Source organism: Alligator sinensis, unplaced genomic scaffold, assembly GCF_000455745.1.
Source record: "Alligator sinensis unplaced genomic scaffold, ASM45574v1 scaffold1738_1, whole genome shotgun sequence".
Taxonomy (NCBI): domain Eukaryota; kingdom Metazoa; phylum Chordata; order Crocodylia; family Alligatoridae; genus Alligator; species Alligator sinensis.
In genome coordinates this window covers 31,425-52,165 of record NW_005843189.1, presented here as the reverse complement: position 1 = coordinate 52,165, position 20,741 = coordinate 31,425, and the positions used below count along the sequence as shown (strand labels likewise).

The 20,741-nt window shown below is 40.9% G+C and overlaps 1 protein-coding gene across 1 annotated transcript in view; it reads left to right on the top strand.

The window, feature by feature from the left end:
• VEZT (vezatin, adherens junctions transmembrane protein) overlaps nt 1-20,741 on the top strand; it is an 81,089-nt gene that overhangs the window by 43,320 nt on the left and 17,028 nt on the right. The window contains exons 8-12 of the mRNA XM_025194395.1: nt 2,868-3,015; nt 8,833-9,164; nt 11,050-11,243; nt 18,622-18,722; nt 20,260-20,467. Of these exons, the coding sequence (XP_025050180.1) occupies nt 2,868-3,015; nt 8,833-9,164; nt 11,050-11,243; nt 18,622-18,722; nt 20,260-20,467 (983 nt within the window). The remainder of the gene's footprint in view (nt 1-2,867; nt 3,016-8,832; nt 9,165-11,049; nt 11,244-18,621; nt 18,723-20,259; nt 20,468-20,741) is intronic.

The following is a 20,741-nucleotide window of genomic DNA, read 5'->3' as shown; positions in this document are numbered from 1 at the left end:
CCCACTCCCCAGTGCACTCAGGGCAAACCCACCCTTATAATGTCCCCCTACAGTGGAAAGCAGTGCTTTCCACTGTGGGGAAAGGGGTGGTGTCTGGCAGTTGTCATCCCTCCCCCACTCCTCCAGCCACCCCCCACCAGTGCCCTACGTCACCCCCTTCCCACACTCACTTCTTGTTGTAGAGCTCCTTTAGGTGTCGCCAGCAATACAATACCTCTCCCCCCAATTGTTGGGGTTTCTTTTTAATGCTCTATGTCCCCTGTTTTTGCATTTTGAAAAAGTGGTCACTCTACCCTACAGTGTATTTTCATAAATATTGAGTTAAGGTCTTTGATCCTATTGTCAAAGCATTTAAAAAATCCTCTGTGGTATAAACAGTAGCTGACACTTCCAGTTAGGCATCATTGTCTACCACTCCTCCCCCTGGGCTGGATTTGGATGTAGTGACAGCAGGGGTTATTACAGCTATTCTTCACCCTCCATCACCAACAAACATCACTGTGCCCCAAATTTTGGCAGTAGGGCCCACCCTCACCTGCCCTGTCCAGCCCTTCTACAAGCTCCACAGGCTGCATGACATAGCTCTGCGGGCCAGATCCAGCCTGCGGACTGCAAGTTTAACTCCCTGGTCTGTAAGAAGATGAAGTCTCATTTTACAGAGATTGAATTTTCTTGGAGGCTGGTCTCAGACAATGGAACAAACTCTCATGTGAACTTAAAGCTGTCACAGATCTCACCACCTCTAAGACAAGTGCACAGCAGCATGGGTATTTGAAAGACAGGCACACACGCAAAGCAAAACCGTGCCATAATAGGATCATGCTGCCCATGTGCTTCTTTCCCTTGGCAAAGGATGAAAGAGAACCATGTGTGACACATGTTGCCCTGTTTAGGGTATGCCCACTGAGAAACCGCAGCTAGTTCTAGTTTGGGTATGGGAAGTCGTATTGCTGCATTAGCATGATTCTTGTCCTAAGCTAATATACTCTGCTTCTCAGTATAACCAGTCTAGGTGGAAGTGCTGTGCTAACACCTATACTGCTTCTGGTACCTGGATTACCTTGTCCAGAGCTAACTTGGGCATCTTAATAGAGCACTGCATTGCGCTATGTAGATATAGCCTTAAAGCACTACTAGAAGATGCTCAGGTGCTGTGGTGGCAAGGATGGCATCAAACTAAGCTTTGTGTAGAGCGGAATTTGAACACAGTCAAGTTTCCCATATTTCTATACAAATTTATATACACATTTTATGTGGATAGGGTGTTTATTCCATCTCTAAAAATACTTAAGCCTCAGCAATAAGTGCTAAATTTACTTAATCTTTAGTGTCAACCAAAATAATATTGCTTTGCTCTGATGTACTACTCTCTGATGTGTTGTTTTGATAGTATTGAAGTTTGCAGCATGTAGGTAGCACAACAGGAGGCTACTTCCATATTGGAGTTATAATATGGAAAAGTTTAGAGCTGAAGTGTTGCATTAATATTATCTTGCTTGTGTCACTATTTATCTATTTATATTCTAGCAAAGCTTAAGCCAGTTTTCTACCTGTTTCTAAATGTCTTATGTTAATGAAGTAATTGGCATATGACAAAAGTTATTTACTCCAGATTACAATATAGTTGACCCTACCAAAGGTTTCACTGTGTTCTCTAACACTCTAATTTGTTACTTTAAAAATATATTCACATTAAATTAAGTATATTTGTTTAAGAGATGAAAATTGAGTAATTGCTTTTCAAACAGGTCACCTAAAGTGCTGAAGTTTGGTTGGAGAAATGTACCGTAGACCTAATTCTGAAGCTGTGAAGTCAATAGAAAGATTTCCATTGATTTCAGTGAGTTTTTTGGGATACTCCTTAAGGCCTCAGCTAGCAAAACGTTTTGCTATGCACTTTTTCTTGTGAGTAATGCCATTCATATAGCTTTTACACTGGCACTGCTCATATGGCTGAAGTTAAAAATATGCTTAAGCATTTTCAGTATCAGGGCCCAAAAATGTCGGTAACTAGGAAAATGAGCTAATCAAGAGAACACTTCTAAATTTATTGTGTAAATGAACAGAATGAAGTAAAGATACTCCTTCACAAAATGTGTTTTGTTCATTTATTTTGATGAAAAGTTTGAAAGTATATCATAGGTGCTACAGTCATAGGCCTCAAGGTAGTTAGTATTTTAGTACATAACTTACACACAATTCATTACAACAAATCTTAATTAACATGAAATCTTACTACATGTGATGTTAAAGTTTTGAAAGTTGGATTTTGAGGATTAGAGATTTGCTCTTATGCATGTTAAGAAATATTAAAGAACCTTGAAAACCAGCAAGTGTGGAATTTAATATTGTTTAATCCTACAAACACACACATGCATACATAATAGGGAATCTACTTACCCTGGTTATTCAGATTTACCCTGCAATGTGCACAGACTGCAACTTGCATTCACCAAAATGTTGTCTTCTCCCTGACAACATTGCTCTGTATTAGACCATCACTGAATTACATTTTTTTTTGTTTTTCTTTTCTGTCTGTCATGACAGTTTATTCTGAATTAACTATTTAAAGATTCAGCAGCAGTTTCCTCACTTAATTCAGGGATTATTTATTAACCCATTTTATTAATTTCTTTTTTGTTATTGCATTGCAGTTTGTAGCTTGTAATTTTCTCAGTATAGGGCATTAAAACCTATATTTCAAGTATGATTTTTGCTACACTCACTTTAATTTAAATTGGGACTGCACATATTCTCAAAAGATTGCCATAAACAAAAGCCTGTAGTAACAGTAAACTACTCTACTTTGCGTTTTCTCCCATTTAATACAAAGATTTCTTTGTTAATGGCCTTAACTCTGACTAAACCTACCCTTTAAACTCAGAGAGTGACAATGTGACCAACTACATCTGTGTAGTTCCTTTTAAAGAGCTGGGTCTTGGACTGAGTGAAGAGCAGGTGTCTGAAGAGGAGGCGCACAACCTCACAGATGGCTTCAGCCTGCCTGCACTCAAGGTAATCTGTCCTGGAGGGGTGAATGCATACATTCAAACACAGATTCATCACAAATCCATTTCAGCTGTAATAATAACCTGTTAATCTTAGCTTCTGACATCTGTTTCCCCCTTAGTTATCAGTCTGTAGCAGTAGCGTAACTGGAAAGATTTCTGAGAGAAATTCATGAAGCTTCATTGAGAGCTTGGTGCCACATATTTTTACACTTATTTGCTTTTAGGCGGTTTTCATTTAACACTTAAACATTCATTGCAAGACATGGTGTTGACTTGTATTAAATCATACTTATCCTTTGAAAAAAATCAAACTAGAATTTACAAATCTGTCTTTTCCTAAATGTTGCTGTAATTTCATTATATCTTTGCTGAGAAAAGAGTTGTTGAAGTATTCTTCCAGTTTCTTTGTCTTTTGGCTCCTCATCTTGGCTTGAATAGAGAGGCATTCCAAAGACACAAATTGGCTGGTAATTGCAAAAAGGAATAGCTCCAGTTTGCTGTGTAGTAGAATGGAATTCATAAGCTTGACTCCACTGTCATGAATCAGACCTGTTCTTTGATCTCTTAAAACATTTAATTAAACAAAATAGCGGTCATCACATACTCTTTTAAACTATTTAATTTTGAGATGTTAAATACCCTGACTTCTAGTAAATGTTTGTTCTTGAAAAGAAAATCTCATTTTAGTACAAACCCTTCAAAAGACCAGTGGTTCTCTGTTTCAAGTGTTTGTTTGTTTTTACTTAGGAAAGTTATTGTTTGAATTGTATACAGCTACTCCTCCCTTAAGGTCATAGTTACTTTTTTGAAAAATGCAACTTTAAGCGAAACAATGTTAAGCGGATCCAGTTACATCACAGCAGTTGCCTACTAGCAGGTGGTGGCCAAACAACGTTATAACCGAACATTGTGCGACTTTAAATGAGTATGTTCTCTAATAGATCAGCAACGTAATAACGTGACAACGTTAACTGGGAAGATGTTAAGTGAGGAGTACCTGTATTAGTTTTATGGTGGTGACTTTTTGTGGAGGTATTACATTTTATTTAGTAATCCCTCCCACTTGATTTCTTTTGTTCTGGAAGTATCTGTTGTCAGGAGTCAGCTTGATAAGCTTTAGGCTTTATTCCAGTTAATTTTGAGCAGAGTCTCTAAATTGCAGCATTTAAGGGGTTTTCCTCATAGGAACCTTGCAGACTCATTTGGTTTTCCGTGTTTTTCCATGTAGGCAGAGAGGGAACGGAGCAAGGGGGAAGGGGCAGCAGAAGCCATGCTTATAAGTGGTGAAGATTTCCAAACTAAGGCTTTGCTTACACACTACTGCACTGATTTAACTGAAACCAGTTTTAAATTGATTTAGTTAAACCAGTTGAAATTCCTTTCTTGACACAGGCTATAAACAGACATTGCCAAATGAAGCAGATCAGCTATGCTGGGATGTGTCCCGGGACAGCTGTTCTGCTTCATTGGGCAAAACGGACATCGTCCATTGTCCCACAAGTTTGGGCCCCTGCCCCTCCCAGGTTTTCCCACGTGCAGAAGAGTGCCACAAATTGGAACTACCAGGTACACCTCTTCAAGCATGGAAATGGGGTTCCCTACTTACAATGCCCAGGGACTCCAAGTCTGGGTGCACCTCTGCAAATAGAGCAGCCCAACCAGGCACTCCCAGGGTTTGAGGGGTCCTAACCTGCATTCCCCAAGAACTTCCCTGCAGGGATTAGGCCCTGAAACCCTGGGAGTGCCTGCCTGGAGTGGCTGTAGAGCATGGGCAGCTCCAGGCTGCCTGCACTCTGCTACCTTAAAACAAATAGATGTCTGTTGTAAAACAGCAGCACAAATTAATACTACCTTTTGTGATGGCCCCACATTTGGGCATTTGTTGCACAACAAAAGGCATGGACATCTCGTTGCTTGCGCTTTGTACCATGATAAAAATTCTTACGGCAGCCCAAAGGCAACATCTTTTTGCAGTCGTACATAAACCAGCTAACAACTATCTTATGCCATTTTTGAAAGCATGGTGGCAGAATGGTTAAGCCATTTCTATATGGATTTGTGCTGAAGACAGTCCCCTGGTGACCTACCTGATCATCAAAATTGGGGAACAAAAGGTAGTCAGATGTGATTCTGACTGCACTGTTGCCTTGCGTGCCCTTGCCTGTAAGCCCTGTCATCCTACCCTATCATCCAAACCCTACCTTAATCACATTAGCCCAATGAGCCAACTGGCCTCAAGATGGACATTGGATTTGGGCATATATCAGTTTAACTTAATTCCATAACCGATCGTGATGTTTGATATACACGACAGAAGCTAAATCAATACTCTGTAACCAGTGTGTTTTCACCTGTGGATTTAAATAACTTAAACTATTTTACTTAATCAATATAAATTCTGTGTTGTAAGACCTAAATTCATTTATAATTCTTCTTAGGAACTTACCTTCTCAAAAAAACCTTCCTGTTTATTGCATTTCAGCATTATACACATATACATCCAGATTTGCAGTAGTGTTGTATTTTTAAAAGAAATACATTTCTGTATGCCTATATAAACTATATAGCTTTGTGTGTTGTGCCTTAGCCTGTAAGTGAAGGAAACCTTCTCCTCAAACAAAAACACTCTGTAGCAGGGGACAGCAACCTTTCCAGAGCAGCAGGCCAAAATTAGTGCAGCTTGGTCCAAGGTGAGCCAGTGCTTTTCCCTGGTATCGAATTGCCATCAAATTGAGTGCTACTTGGCTCTCTCCAAACTGCAGAATTCCCCCCACTGCCAAAATACTGCCAATATCTAGGCTTTGAAATTGCTTGACTGGCCAAATCCAACCATAAGTTGCTGATCCTTGATCTATAGAATAGAACACTTGGCTGGATGCAATAGCATCTTGTGTTATTTGAGTAAAATAAAAGTAGCCAAACCTGTTGGTGATTAGAAAAGCCAGCTAGTCTAAATATGTTTTGGATTTCCTTTTCTGTGACCCACATGCCTTTTTTCAGGTAGGTTTTGGATCACACTTTTTTCTCTTTGCAAAGTTCTCTATTCCTGTGTGCTGCCTCTAAACTATTCATTGCTTTCTCTTCACATCCTGGTTGTAAGGACTTCTTTTATGTTTTGTAAAGTCCTAAGCTCTTTACTTATGTCCTGCTGTTCTTTCCTTATGGTTACTTAGCTAATAGCTACCTTTTCTGTTGCTTTTTCCTTTGGCTTTCTTTTTAATAGCCAGCTAAATCCCAATTTTGCATGTAGGGATTATGGGAAGTTTGTACTATGTAGAGTGCTTGACCTGTGTATTCACTTCATGCCATTCTGAATGTTTTCTTCAGATAACTGGAAGCCATCTTCTTGAAGTCTTTATAATAGAGAGCAGCAGTGTAGGGACACAGCTGAACAGCTGGGACAAAGCAGAAGCAGCCTACTTCTGGTTCATGATCACAACCACAAACAGCCAATTTTTTTTGCATCTCCTCCCTAAAGTTGTCACTAGGAGTAGTTGCCCATTACTCCCCACCCCTCTCCACTCAGTTGCACTATTGATAGAGAGGAGTAATCTGTTTTCTGCGTGAATATGTTGCTTGGAGGTTTTGGGGAAGGTGTCACTCTCTTTTGAAATGATCAATTATGAGTCCATCCTTCTAGGTACTTATAATTAGGGATCTACTCAATTAGCAATTTCACGGATTTGGTAGAAACTGGAATTGGACATTGTCTGCAAAATCCACGAAAAAAAATTACTAAAAATAAAATGCTGGCACTCAAGTGGGAGCCAGTGGTCTTCCCGGCTGCTGTGGTGGGGTCTCACAGCCCACTGGGGTGGGAGGGAAGCTGCCAGTGCAAAGGAGAGTAGCCAAGATGATGGCTGTTCTGCCCCTCACTGCTGATTGGCTGAGAGGGCTGCCCATTGCATGGCCCTGCCCCTCTCCACCAATCGGTAGTGAGGGGTGGGACACATGATGCACAGCCCTCTTAGCTAATCAGCGACATGCGGTGGGGCCACCGGGCCCCTTGGCCAATCAGAGGCATGTGGGGGAGCCTGCTACAATAAGACTGTGAAAATGGCAGCTGGCCCCGTGATCAAGCCATGAAATCAGCCTCCTGCCTCCTTGATTTCAGTAGGTCCCTAATTATAACGGTTCTCCTCACTATGGTAACCTGAACACCATTCTGTTATCATATACCAAATACCTGGTTGCATATGCTGAAGTATACTCATATCATGAAGTTCCTTTTGACTGTTCACATACTGCAGTGACCACCAACCATCTATAGCAGTTCAACATTACTATAATTAGACATTGTTGCACTTGTGAGACCTTCCAGCGCAGAACCTCAGACACCTCAAACATTCATTAGTAGCTAAGCAATATCACTGCTTTGCAGATGGAGAAATAAGGCACAGTACACTTAAGTGACTTGATTTGATCAGTCTGGGGTACTTGGGTATAGCTCTCTGCCCACAACCCTTACTAGACCAATTTTTCTCTCTTTTTGAGTAGAGACTGCTGTCATTGGAAAAAATACTTTTTATTTCTTTTAAAGAGAGGTGGGACTCTATTGGGAAAGTTACTACTGTTCTGTTTCAGATTTCTGAGACATCACAACAGGCTTTGTCTAAACTAAGAAAAAAGATATCTTTTTCATCAAGGTAGTTAACAAAATGTGAGGTCTCCATTAGCATTTTCTGTAAAATCATGTTATCTCCTCTTGGTGTACTTTAAGCTGTTTCCCTTCAGGGATCCTGGTTTTCTCTGTTTAAACATTGCAAATTTTCTGAATGTAAAAAATAAAAAAATAAAATTGCAAATTCACATTTTTCCATGATTAAAATGAAACACCACTATATATGTAGGTATCAGTTGAACACAATGTTTTATTGATATACTTACAATTTTAAAGCCATTAGGAAACCTACCAGTGCCTCAGTCACTATAATAAAACACATTCTAAATACCTATAAATTTTGGTATTTAATTTTGGGTTTTTCTCATGGAAAATCAGAGCTCTCTCTGCCCCCGTCCAGCTCCTTAAAATGAGAAAATCCAGGTTTTACTCTTTTTTTCCATGGCAAAGGGAAAACCTGGATCCCTGCTTATTATAAATAGGAGTACAACAGAGCATAGCAAACTTCAGCTTTATAGCTGAAGTTTAGGTTTCAGAGTAACCCTACAGGATTTATCACTACCAGATCTTCCTTGTACCATAAGTAGAGGGTTTAAAAAGATTCTATTTTTGTAAATCTGTATGTTTATTTTTTAATGGTATTTGTGAAGTTACTCATTTTGGTACAAGTGAGTCAGAAGTTCATGTTTCTTAGCACCTTGAGTAATTTTTTGATTTAAAAAAATGCTAATGGATTTGTATTTCAAGATGGGGGAGAGGTATGCCAGTCAGAAACTTAAATTCTATAAATGATAGTTTGACATTTTGAGTGAAGTCACTCAAAAAATATCCTGCTGTTGGAAACTTCAGCTATTTTAGTGCCCTAGGGTAGACCTAAACCTTATTAGTATCTAGTCAGACTTGCAGATGGACAAAAGTGATCTCTTCCAAAGGGTAGATGTGATGCCCAGGACCTGGAAGAGCCTTTTGTGCATAAGTAGGAACATAAGACCCTCTGTGAAAGGCTTGACAGTCATATAAAGTGTGCAAGATATAAATTAATGTGATCTGTGATATCCTTAAAAGATGCTCTACATATGTTCTTAATTTTTCATGATTCTTGTGTTGTGCTGTGAAGTTGGATTGCAGTATGTGTATATATATTTTGAAGGTAGGCTATGCTTTCCAGGCACACAATGCTAAACTTTCAACATCTTGTAGGTTCTGTTTCAGCTCTGGGTAGGACAGAGTTCAGAATTCTTCAGACGACTAGTACTGCTGCTGTCTTCAACTAATGCATCCCCTAAGCCCTTGATCACCCCAGAACGTTTGCCTCATCATATTTTGTCTGACGTGACTCAAGGTCTACCTCACACTCATGCTGCCTGCTTACAAGAGCTTAAGCGAAGCTATGAATTTTATCGGTACTTTGAAACACAGCATCAGTCTGGATTGGAACGTTCAACCAAAAGGAAACAAAAGTCAAGAGAGCTGAACAGCCTTCATATAGCAGTGCGCAGTTTGCAGCTTCATCTCAAGGCCCTGCTAAATGAGTAAGTATACACACTGATTGCAAGAAGATGCCCTTAGTGGTAAATATTCAGTCCTATGCCTTTTCAGGTTTTGGTTTATATTGAAGAGCTAAATGTTGTCTGAACCGTATTGCTGCTGTTTCTGTATATGCCATAACTCAGCTGAACAGTTAGCTAAACAAATCTGATTTACATTCCACCATTGGAGGAAGCCAGTTAAGTATAGCATCTCTTGTTTAGTGGTGACAATGTGGGGGGGAAAAGTACAATTCTTTAAATTGCACATTTTGGAAAATTATGGAGTGGAGTCATCATTAGGAGGTGTTTGGAAACCCCTAGAGGGATCTGACCAGTTGACTTATCTTTTAGTTTAAGTGACTGTAGATATAACAAGTCTGTTCTCTTTCATAATTTATTGATTGAGATGAATGTTTATCAGGGCATACCATATCCACCTTCAGAGGAGGAAGTGACTGGAATTAGAAGTTTTCATTTGGAAGTGAAAGATTCTGTTTTATACATATTTTGATACTGTGCCCATCCCTGTGGAATCAGCACTCTACAGTTTGATAGCTATCTATATGTCATGTTTTGAAGCCAGAGTGTATCTGTCCTAGGTGAAATCTGATATTGTTACATTACTAATCTTCAGATATTTTCTTCCCCCTTGGTAATGGTGAACTTACAGAGCAAGATTCAGGAAAACCCTCCATCTCTTTAGTCACTCCCTTTTGAAAACACCTGAAAGCATGTTTGTCTTTTGTCTATTTTGCAACAATACTCCAAGTATTTTAGATGAAAATTCAACTCATAATAATTATATGTTAAATATTTTTTAAAATGAATTAATTAATCAAGCAAGGTTCTTTGGGTAAATGTGATATCTTTTATTAGACCAAATGAGTAGCTGGAAAAAAAATATTTGTAAGCTTTTGGGTTCAATCACCCTTCTTCAGGAATAGGAAGTCTCTGCTGTTCTGAGACTCCAAGGAATGAAAGAAGCTAAAAGTATGACAGGATGTCAGTGAGAATGTAAATAGGTAGAAATTAGGAAGACAACAGGTAGAGCAGGGAAGGAAGGGGGAAAATGGGTGGGGGGGGGAAGCCAAAAGGTAAGTAAGGGAGACTCTACTGTAGTAGTTAATAAACACAGAACATCTTAAATGTAATAATTACCATACTCAAATTGAGGTGAGCCATACATCTCTTCATGTGGAAGTTTTGCTTTAAAACGTTGGGACAGCATTATGAATTGATCTGTACCAGTGGTGCTCAACCTGTGGCCCACAGACCAGATCTGGCCCATGGAGCCATGTCATTCAGCCCCTGGAGTTCCCTACAGGTCCATCAATTTGGCATTGGGGGAACAGTGACAGCATTAATTGAGCTTCCGCTCCTAGAATTATGGTAATTAATGATGCCACCACTCCCCCAGTACCAAATTTCCAGACCTTTGGGGAGCCCCAGTAGCATAACTGAAGGAGGGTAACTAGGGCAGCTTGCCACCACCATTGGAGGTAGTCGATGCTGCTCTGTGCATCATGGCTGCCTCTGGCATGGAGCTTCCCTGCCCCTACCCCTGTTATGGGTATGGGCAGTCCATAACTGGATCCAGCATGTGGGGTTGGTTGGTGGTATCAGTTCAAATTTAGCACTCAGAATTGGTCCATGGGCGTGATTTAGCTGTGAGCCAACCCTGGGGGCCAACTTGATCTGGCCTCTGGATCAGTACCATTCATCCAGCCTGTGGGGCTGGATGGGGTGGGTACCACAGGTCTACACCTCAGTTCAGTAATGTGGTGGAAATAAACATAAAGCAGGGTATAAATTAACTTAAAACTTGAAGAAATCTTAAAATATAGATTCAGATATGTTAGTATGATATTTTCCCATCCTCTTCACCTAGGGTAATAATTCTTGAGGATGAACTTGAAAAACTCGTTAGCTCTAAGGAGACACAAGAACTACCAACAGAGGCATATCAAGTTCTTGAACAAAAACTAAAATTGATTCAGCCACACGTCCAAGCGAGCAACAGCTGCTGGGAAGAGGCCATTTCTCAGGTGGAAAAAATGGGTCGAAGAAACCCAGACATAAAAGGTACTTTAAGAGGTATTCTAGTAACCATTTAATTTACCCTGTTAACTAAATATGTGAGTTTTGTTTGCTGAAGTTCTTATTGCTTATAGTTTTACAAAGTATCCAGCTGAATTGAACTCTGTTTAAAATTATTAATAATTATTATTTTTGAGGGCTGAAAAGTTTGTCAGGCTTTTCAGATGGTGCCTCTTAAATTCAGATGGCACCAAATTGATAATATAGCACATGTTGTTTATTAGTGAGCTGCTTTTTTTCCCAAGGAAGGATGGAAGAACAGGATTTTGATCAGTGCACCCACAGATTGTTTTAATATTGTCATAAATTAATTTCTTTAATTGCCCAAAATAGCTTAAATTGCAGAAATGACTTGCTTGTCTTTCCCCAAAAACATTTAAAATTGTACAAGATGAAAGAGATCAACATATGGTAACCATTCACCTGCTTTCCCAGAAAAGCAAAAAGACTATTTTGGGAAGGAAAAAGGATGATATAAAATAATATGTAAAAAATAATGTGTAAAGTAATATGCGACATAGGCTCCATAGAAAGTATCAGAGAGTTATCCACTGGAATCTGATACCTAATATCTTGGCATGCTTCCAGTCCATTTTTGTGAATAAAACTTGTTTTGATGCAGGGGTAGGGAGAGAGTTTTATTTCAAGGCATTTGTATTTAAAATTTGGAGACAGAATGGTTGACTTAACTGACAACAAAGTTGTGGGGGTTTTTTAATGACTGTATGGCTGGTTTATAGATGAGTATATCAAATTGATTCCTGTAAAGAAATAGAGTTCAATAGGACAAGCTTGAGAACCCTGCTTTTAAGTTTTAATAGCCTATTCTAATGCAGGACCCCTTGTATTTTGTGGGGGTTCCTATTTTAAATCCAATTTTAAACTCAAAATGTAATTTTGGTGGGGGTCTAGTATGTTATATTTCACTTTCAGTTACTATCCTGGAACTCTTCTGGAAATCTGTTAGTTTTCCATCTGTTTTGTAATAAATTCTCTGATTTAATTTTTGGAAGCTGTTTAAAAAAACAATTATGTGTTTTGACTTTTTTTTAGACTTTCCTGGTATATTCCTGCTTGGTTTAACTTCTGTGAACTAAGAACCTATCAGCCTTGCATGTAGGCGTGTCCTGTTTCCATTTCCTCTTTACTTTATTGAACTTTGAAGGGTAATATGACTGGTCATTGTGAATGACTTATTACAGGTTTAGCATAATCTGTGTTTTTAATGTGTCCTGTACATTTTAGAAAGGTGATTCCTGTAATATAGATAGATATTTACTTGCTGAAATTATTTAAATCTTGTTTTGTTTTTAAGATCCTTTGTGGAATACCAAATGAGCCTTTTTTGATAATGGTAGTGGAGAGAACTCCATGGTAAAATAACTTGTTGAGAAGAATACCTTGTTGAATTTGGTGTCTAGCACTTTTTCCTGCAATAGATGTTAAACTTCATCTGCCCCTGTTAGGAGCAGTAGGACAGTCATTTTCAGCATCAGTTTATGGGGGGTATTAGAAGGAGAACCATTTTTGACACTTGAGATCCAGCCCTTGGGGACAAACTCTACAATTTATATACTGTGCATAAGTGGCAAACATCTATCTATTGTAAAGTTCTGCCATGTTTTGTTTATATAAATTTAGAGTTTTTTGCTTCTCCATCTTTAAATGTAAATTATAATCAGCATTTCAATTTATTATTTCCATGGGTCCAGTCTTAGATAGATTGGTGCCCTGGCAGCAATAGTGCTTGGGTTCTCTTCCTCCATCCCTGTTTTGCCTGGCTAGCATATGAGCATGTGGTTGTCTCTTCTCTGATTTCATAATGAGTACACTGTTTAAAGGAGACTACTGATTGACTGCTGTGGAGGAGAGGATCCCATGTTAACCTGGAACATAGTGAAGAGTTTTATACACTTAGTCTCAGCTCCAAAATGCAAAAAACAAGATTCAGAATGCCAGTTATGAAAATGCCATGTGGGACTCTCTATTATCTTAAATATGGAACCCTAGATGGCTGCCTTTCATCTGTCTAGTTCTGCATATCCTTATGTTTGGTATTTAATTGTATGGATTCCTGTGTCAACACATAGGACCTTGTTACATGGTAGTTTTGGGCAGCTCCTAGAGCTCTTAACCCCTGGATTGTCTTCCCATTAACACTTTTTTAAAGTGGTGCTAAGCAATCATGGGCTAGGGACAGATATTACACATAAACCGGTTTAAGTGATCTGAAACTAGTTTAAACCTTTAACAGAACAGATATTCAGTGCACATAAACCAGTTTGAAAATTGCTGAAACCGGTTTGAGATAAACCTGGTTGAATGTAGTATATCAGACTTAGCTGATTTGGTTCAAACCAGTTTATGCAATGTCTATCCCAGACCCCTTGCTGGTTTAAAATAAACCAGACATCCCTAGCATCCTGGCATGCTCTCTGGGCTGGGTGGGGCTTTCTGCTCCACAGCAGGGCTGCCCTCCACCCCCCTGGCTGGAGCTCTGGCAGAGACTGCAGGCACAGCAGGGTTTGCCTGGCTTCTCCCTGCCTTACCTCCCACCCCTTGCTGCTGAAATAGGAATACTTCCTCCCTCCCTCCCATCTCTTACAGCATGGACCCCATCCCTACGGACCCTAGGCACGTGGTATGCTAGCTAATGCCGAGAGGTGTCTGTGTGTGTGTGTCTCCAATTTCACTGGGACAGGCAGACAGAACAGTGACCGCTTAGGCTTTTTGGAGATAATCAACAGGTCAGTTGGTAAACTGTTCAAGAAGAATTTGAACTAATGAAGAGAGGCTGTTGTTTTGCTGATTGGGTGATAAATACTATCAGCTCCCCGCTGGCTCGCTTGTCTGTCAGTTTGCTGCAGACAGTATAAAGAAGTAGGGAGATTGAAAAGCTCTGTATCATCAACAGATGCATGCACTGCACACAGCCTTGCTTCAGAGTGCTAGCAGGGGACTGGGGTCTGGCAACACTCCCGCCCCTTGAGCAGCGAGTGGGGAAAAGTCTGGGATGGTGTAAGCAGACCTTCCTAATTGGAATGTCCTGCTGGGGCCTAGCCATATCCCCTTCAGCTCAGCAGGGTTGCTCTAGTGCCCCTGGCTTCTAGCTGGAGCCACTGCAGGCGTGTGTCTGAATTTCCTCCAGTCCAGAGAGAATGTCTGGTTACAAACCAGTTCAGCCTAGCCAAGTTATACTAACCTGCAAAGATTGAATCAGTTCAGGCTCAGGGTTTTTGAATGTCTGTCCCTAGCCATTATGCAACTCAAAGTTACACCACACCAGAGCAGGATTATCTCTGATCCCCACCACCCAACTCCTGTTCCGTTAAGGTATGGCTATTCCCTACAGATGTGCTGCCCAAGTTGAAGTTCTGCAGTATCCCAGGATCTCCTCCTCTGGTCCCTGTCCTCCATAGAGCAGAGATAAAAGCTTGTCCTGGCTCACCAGCCCTCTAGCGGCAACTCACAGCTACAGCTCCTAGTTCTGCCCCTTCTCACCAGCTCTCTAGTGGCAAGTCACAGCTGTGAAGGTGGGGGCAGTCTGAGGTTTGTAAATAAGGGCATTTGTACACACATTTGCTTGCAGCACTTGCATTTATATAAATAATGAAATGCGTGGAAGCAGCACACTTGAACTAAAACACATTGAAGATATTTTAGTTCAAAAGCGCACTGCCGCCATTTTCTCAGCGCTGACTTGCACTTCACCATTTATGCAAATGCATGTAATGCAGTGCCAGGTGTGTCAGCTTGTTTGCGGAGCAGACTCAGTTAATCGGCCCTTGCTAGATTTCATTGAACTGACTGTAGATTCTTCCTGCTCTAAATACTATATTTCCTGTACTTGTATATGATACCTACTAAGTTTTATCCTTCTCATCAATGTGTCTGTTGTTAAACCTGTCTGATTGAATATCACTCATATGTATTCTTATCAGCTCTGTATGAATGCTGATGCCAGTGTAAGTTGTCTTGCATGATAATTATTACAAAAATTCTCCAGCTTCTTCTCTGATCATTTCTACTGGACTTTTTATAGGACTAGTTCCATTAATCACTGATGCTGTCAGATGTTTAACAGCCCCTGAGAGGAAGTGGTGGTTTTTTATTACCTGCAGGAAAATTAATTTCTACTAAAATATATCATAGTGATTGATTCATTGAAACTCATTGGTGTATTCTCACTCTAAAGCTTGCTCTAAACCTTTTAATGGACTGCTCTCTCCCCAATTCCCTTTCTTATACAACAGATTCAGTACTTGAGTCTGCACATTTTGGGCCTCCAGTCATCTGCTACTCCTTCTACAAGATGAAATAGCTTATTTAGGGTTAGCTAAGGCATTGCATGAACTTTGTTTCTTTGAATTCTTGCAGATATATACATCTGTTTTAGGTATTTATAAGCAAGACCATAATGCTCTGCTGTAAACTTCCTGGATTTTGCAATGTTTTAATCCATCAGACAGGAAATTCAGCAACTGTAGCAGTTTAAAAATAAAACGTAAACCCCCCATTTTTAAAATAAATTGGCTACAAAGCTATATTATACAGCAGGTACAGTGACCACTGCTGTTTGTTGATGCATATTCCCATTTGGTTTTATGCCCCACTCAGTTTTAGTTTTTCAGCATATAGATTTATAAATTTAGAGAAGTAGTTAGCCATGTTAATCCAAAATCAGGCAGAAGGCAAGGTAAGATGGCAGTCTGGGCCTCTGACAGATGTTCTTTCCATCAAGCAACTGGTAATATCACTCATTGGAAACATTGTGCCATGTGCCCTGCTTCATATTCAAAGCGTAAGTTATCCAGGGAGGAAGACGTGCCTTAGGAATTTGCTCTGTCAGCTCTCTCCAGCAAGTGGAGCTGGATTGCTGCTGACAGGGGCTATCATCCCTGCCTTTAGCTGTGCTGAGATTGAGAAGTCAGCTGGGTTTCTCTTGGGGGAAGAAGCTGTTCACCTGACCCTCGTTCAGATCTAGGAGATCTATGAGAAGTGCAAGCAGTGATGGGCAGCAGCCCTAGGGCATGAACTCTTCAGCAACCTCATGAGGTGCTTTTTCCCATCTCTCACCTGTCAGACAAGTTAGGCATGTTAGTTGAATGTTTGTTTACACTCTGGCTTTCATGGAGAGGTGCTAAATGGCTTCTTAAAGAAGCAGCCTTGAAAGCTGGTTGGAGAAAAGGAGGAAGGGGGTGAATCATGACATCTCTTGCTGCTGTGGTCTGGGGCAGCAGAATTATGTTCCTTGCACAAAGTGGGGAAGGGGGCAGGGAGCAGTCCATCTGGGGATGCTGGAGGACCTGCTTAAGCACTATCACCTTAATAACATGCCACAAGTTCAAATTAAAGTGTGATACAAACAAACTGCAAAGATAGTTTATATTTTACAAATAACATCTTTGAGGCTGGATCACCATTTTTTCAGCTTTGTTATCAGGTGGTATATTGTTTGAACATTGTGACATGTTACAGTTTATTGCATGGTTAACAATTGTAACACTTGCCAGGGGCCTTAGAGGCTAGCTGATTCAGAGAAGCATAAGCTTTTGTAGGGGACAGCTAACTTCATCATATAAACTGAAAATGTTTATATCACATAAGATGTCCAGGGGAAAAATTGATGCTTTTAGCAACTGACTGGATGGTAGCAGGATCAACCCTAGCCCCCACTGCCTTGTGGCTACTCCTTGGTTGGAAAAAGGCTAAAGGACATCACTCTGACAGAAGTGTGCCCTTGCTTAGGCATTAGGTAGTCAGCAGCAGTTCTCATCTGTTGCTCTCTGGCAGAAGCTACAGCTATCGAGGCACTGACTATCTGGAGTCTGGCCTTTGGATTCTGTCTGTGGTCATAAGGGGGGATGGTACGTCTTGGGCAGCCTCCACTCCTCCATACTCTTGCTTAGGCATATGTGTTGAAGGTCTTGGTGTGATGATCACAGGACTCGGTACAAGCAGGTTCATCAGGCACCTGACTAGACCTCTTACATGTACACCAAGATCCAAAGGATTGATTGTGGCCTACCAAGTGGTAGCAGCAGCTTTTGGTGCTTGAAGAGGTACAAGAGGCATTTTCAGGTTTTTTTTGGCATAAGCATTAGCTTAATTTTATCCTAAACTGATCAGCATTGAAATAGCTAATGCTGTTTTCATTTATGTTGTCATGCTTTAAACTTCAGAAATAGCTCCCCATTGACATGAAAAAAACAGCTCAGTCATCTTAGTTCTCTTGGTCTACACTGCAGACTCAGGAGGTTGGAATTACATTGATTACATTCATAGATTTCCTAGATGTTAGGGTTGGAAAGGACCTCAAAGATCATTGAGTCCAGCCCCCTGCCCCAGGGGCAGGAAGTCAGCAGGGGTCATAGGATCCCAGCAAGATAAACATCCAAATGTCTCTTGAAGAGGTTTAAAGTAGGTGCTTGAACCACGTCTGGCAGCAGTCCATTCCAAACCTTGGGGGCTCAGACAGTAAAGAAGTTCTTCTTTATGTCCAGCCTGAAACGGTCATGGAATAATTTGTGACCATTCGATCTTGTCATCCCTTGGGGCGCATTTCGTATCTCACTCTTCAGGTTATCTTCTAAACTTAAAAGGATAGGAACGTAATTTTTTTTTCAAGAGAACATTATCAGTTGTGGGACAAAAGGGCCTTATGATTTACCACAGTGACCACTTCTATAAATTAATTCTACTATCTTAGCCATTTCTATTCCATTCATCTTTAGAATGTCTAGGCCCAAAATTCACTCCAATCTGTCATTGCCAGAAGGAAATGCAGTGAATTGAAGTTAACGTGAAAATGTATTTTTCTTTCTACTGACTGTCATAAGTCAAGTTTAAACACATTAATTGATGTATTCAAGTGCAAAAGAACCTCACCGTATTTGTAAAAGTGCATTCTGCATACCTGTACAGTAGTAATACATTAAGTGCAGAACTATGGGTACATCTAAGGAGTGGCATCTGCTTTAGACCAGCACTTCTATTGGGCAACCATTCCAAATATAAAGGATATAGAAGAAATTATTGTTAACTTCTACATGTATTTCATTTCAAACTTTGTCAATTCTTATGATTCAAATAACGGAGAAAAAAAACGTGGCAAACCCCTCAATGCTCTGAACTTAATGTAAAGTACTGTAAAATGTCCGACAGGTTCCTAATAATTCTTGAAGGGTATCATCAAACTTCTAGTAAGCTAGTTGTTATAAGTTGCTCAGAAAAGTAAAAGTGTGGTTTTTTTTGTTTAAGTTGCATTCGAGTCATTCTGCGGCAAGCAGTACCACACTGAACTGCTGAAATTCAATTGCTTATTCATTTCAGCACTTCATCCATCTTTATTTATTTCCTCAAGGTAAACCCGAAGTATCTTTTGATAACACACACTGTACCATGCTACCTTTACTACACTCCACCCTGCACATAGAGGACAAAGACCCAGTCCCTGAAGAGCAGGTAAGAGTAAATAGAAGCTTTCAAAATATTATATATGGGGTTTTCTTAGTGCTGATGTTTTTCTTGTTCATTTCATTTTCAGCTGCTTAGGCACTGATCTTACCTTACTCAATAAGGCAGACATGGTGGGCAACTAATGATACATTCCTTAAGTGGACTTGTGAGATATTCCATCAGCATATGCAGTGTATAGAACTAGTATTGAATCATATGCTGGAACTCCCCGCCCCAGAACAAAGAGCTTAACATAGAAATTAATTTGGAATCTAGCTCCTTCATGTGCCAGCCAGGAAACAAATAAAGGCAACTGAAGAAAAGGAAGGTGATAAAGGATTCTTATTTGTTCTACCCTATCATAGCTGGTGGGCCACAGGCCACATACAGGCCTGCTAGGAGTTAACATGCTGGCTGCATGTTAACCTGCAGGCTCCTTCCTGGCCACCACTCCCCCCCATTGCTTCTGCTGCTTCAGCGGCTGGGATCTTCAGGCTCCAGCTCCCTCTCCTGGCTTTTGGGGCAGAGCAGAATGGTGTGAGGGATCTCAGGGAGGAGATCAAGCTGCTTACGTTGCATGTGCAGCAGGGACAGCCATTCTGCCTGTACAACACACATGTCAGGGGGCAGCTACGCACATGGCAAGTGGCCTGCACAGCGTACATCCCTTAGATCTGCACAGTGCCAGATTTAGGTATAAGCTAAGAAAACTTCAACTTGGGGCCTCTAAGTGGAAGTGACCATGGACCAGCAAACTGCAGCCCTGCAGAGCCGGCTGGAGAGGCCGTGACTCCTCCCACAGGGCCTGCAACAGCTGCAGTTGAGGTTTGGGCCCACCCCCTCCCGCTGGAGAGTGGAGGTATCTTTACCTGTGTTCCGGCTGGAAATTCCAGCCATGGGCCTTCACGTGGTGGTCCACAGTTTTCTAGGCTGCTGCTGCTTCCAATCCACAATTTTCTGGGCCGCAGTATAGAAAGGTTGGGAACCCCAAGCTTAGGGGCCCACCAGCCCTAATCCGCAGCTTGCGTAGCATGCAGCTCCTGGCCACCCAGAAGTTAGGCAGCCCTGCCCTAAGTAGTCTTTGAGGGTTTATATACTCTCTTCACTTTTGGACAATTAAGTTATGCTTTACCAAAACCAATTTTGGGTTGTTTTCTTTCACCTTAAAGACAATTGTTTTGCATCCACAGGGTTCTTGAGAGCACTGCAGCAAAGCCCACCCATCCACTCCTGCCCCACTAAACCCAGAAATGAGGCTGTAAAACCATTCTGAGTGCACCCCTGCATCTGGTCTCAAAATATTTGTCTTCAGCATGCCTGGGAGTGGCTCCAGGGGGTGCTCTCAGGACATCTTCAGTACCTCATTTCTGAGCTTGGCAGAGCAGGAGCAGATAAGCAGAGTGCTACCTGGGAAATACTGCAGAAGCAGGTTAGACTTTCCTAGCATGACCTCCTCTGGAAGCTAAAGATTGTACAGCAACTCTTAGAACTGGGCCATGGGGACTCGTCAGGTGAAAAAAAGAATTTTATTCTTTTTCCTCAGGAATTGGAAGCATATGTTGAAGATACAGATATGGACAATGAATACAGAACAGATGACTTTTACTGCTTTTCCCAGGAAGAGAGGGAGAGACAAAGACATGAGAGGGAAGAGTCTAAAAGAGTATTACAAGAACTGAAATCTGTGTTGGGTTTTAAGGCTTCAGAGGCAGAAAGGCAAAAATGGAAGCAGCTGCTATTTAGTGACCATGGTAAGCATTATTCTTGGTAAATTAATGGCACTCAAAGGAAGGAAGGGTATGTGTCTATTTGCAGTCAACTTTTGACTGTGTTGCTAGAATGCAAACTGTGTTCAACTGTAGTAGAGCCTTTGATAGATTTCATAGACATTCGGGCTAGAAGGGACCCCAGAGGATCATCAAGTCCAGCCCCTTGCCCCAGGGACAGGAAGTTAGCAGGGATCATAGGATCCCAGCAAGATAAGCATCCAAATGTGTCTTGAAGGCATTCAAAGTGGGTGCTTGA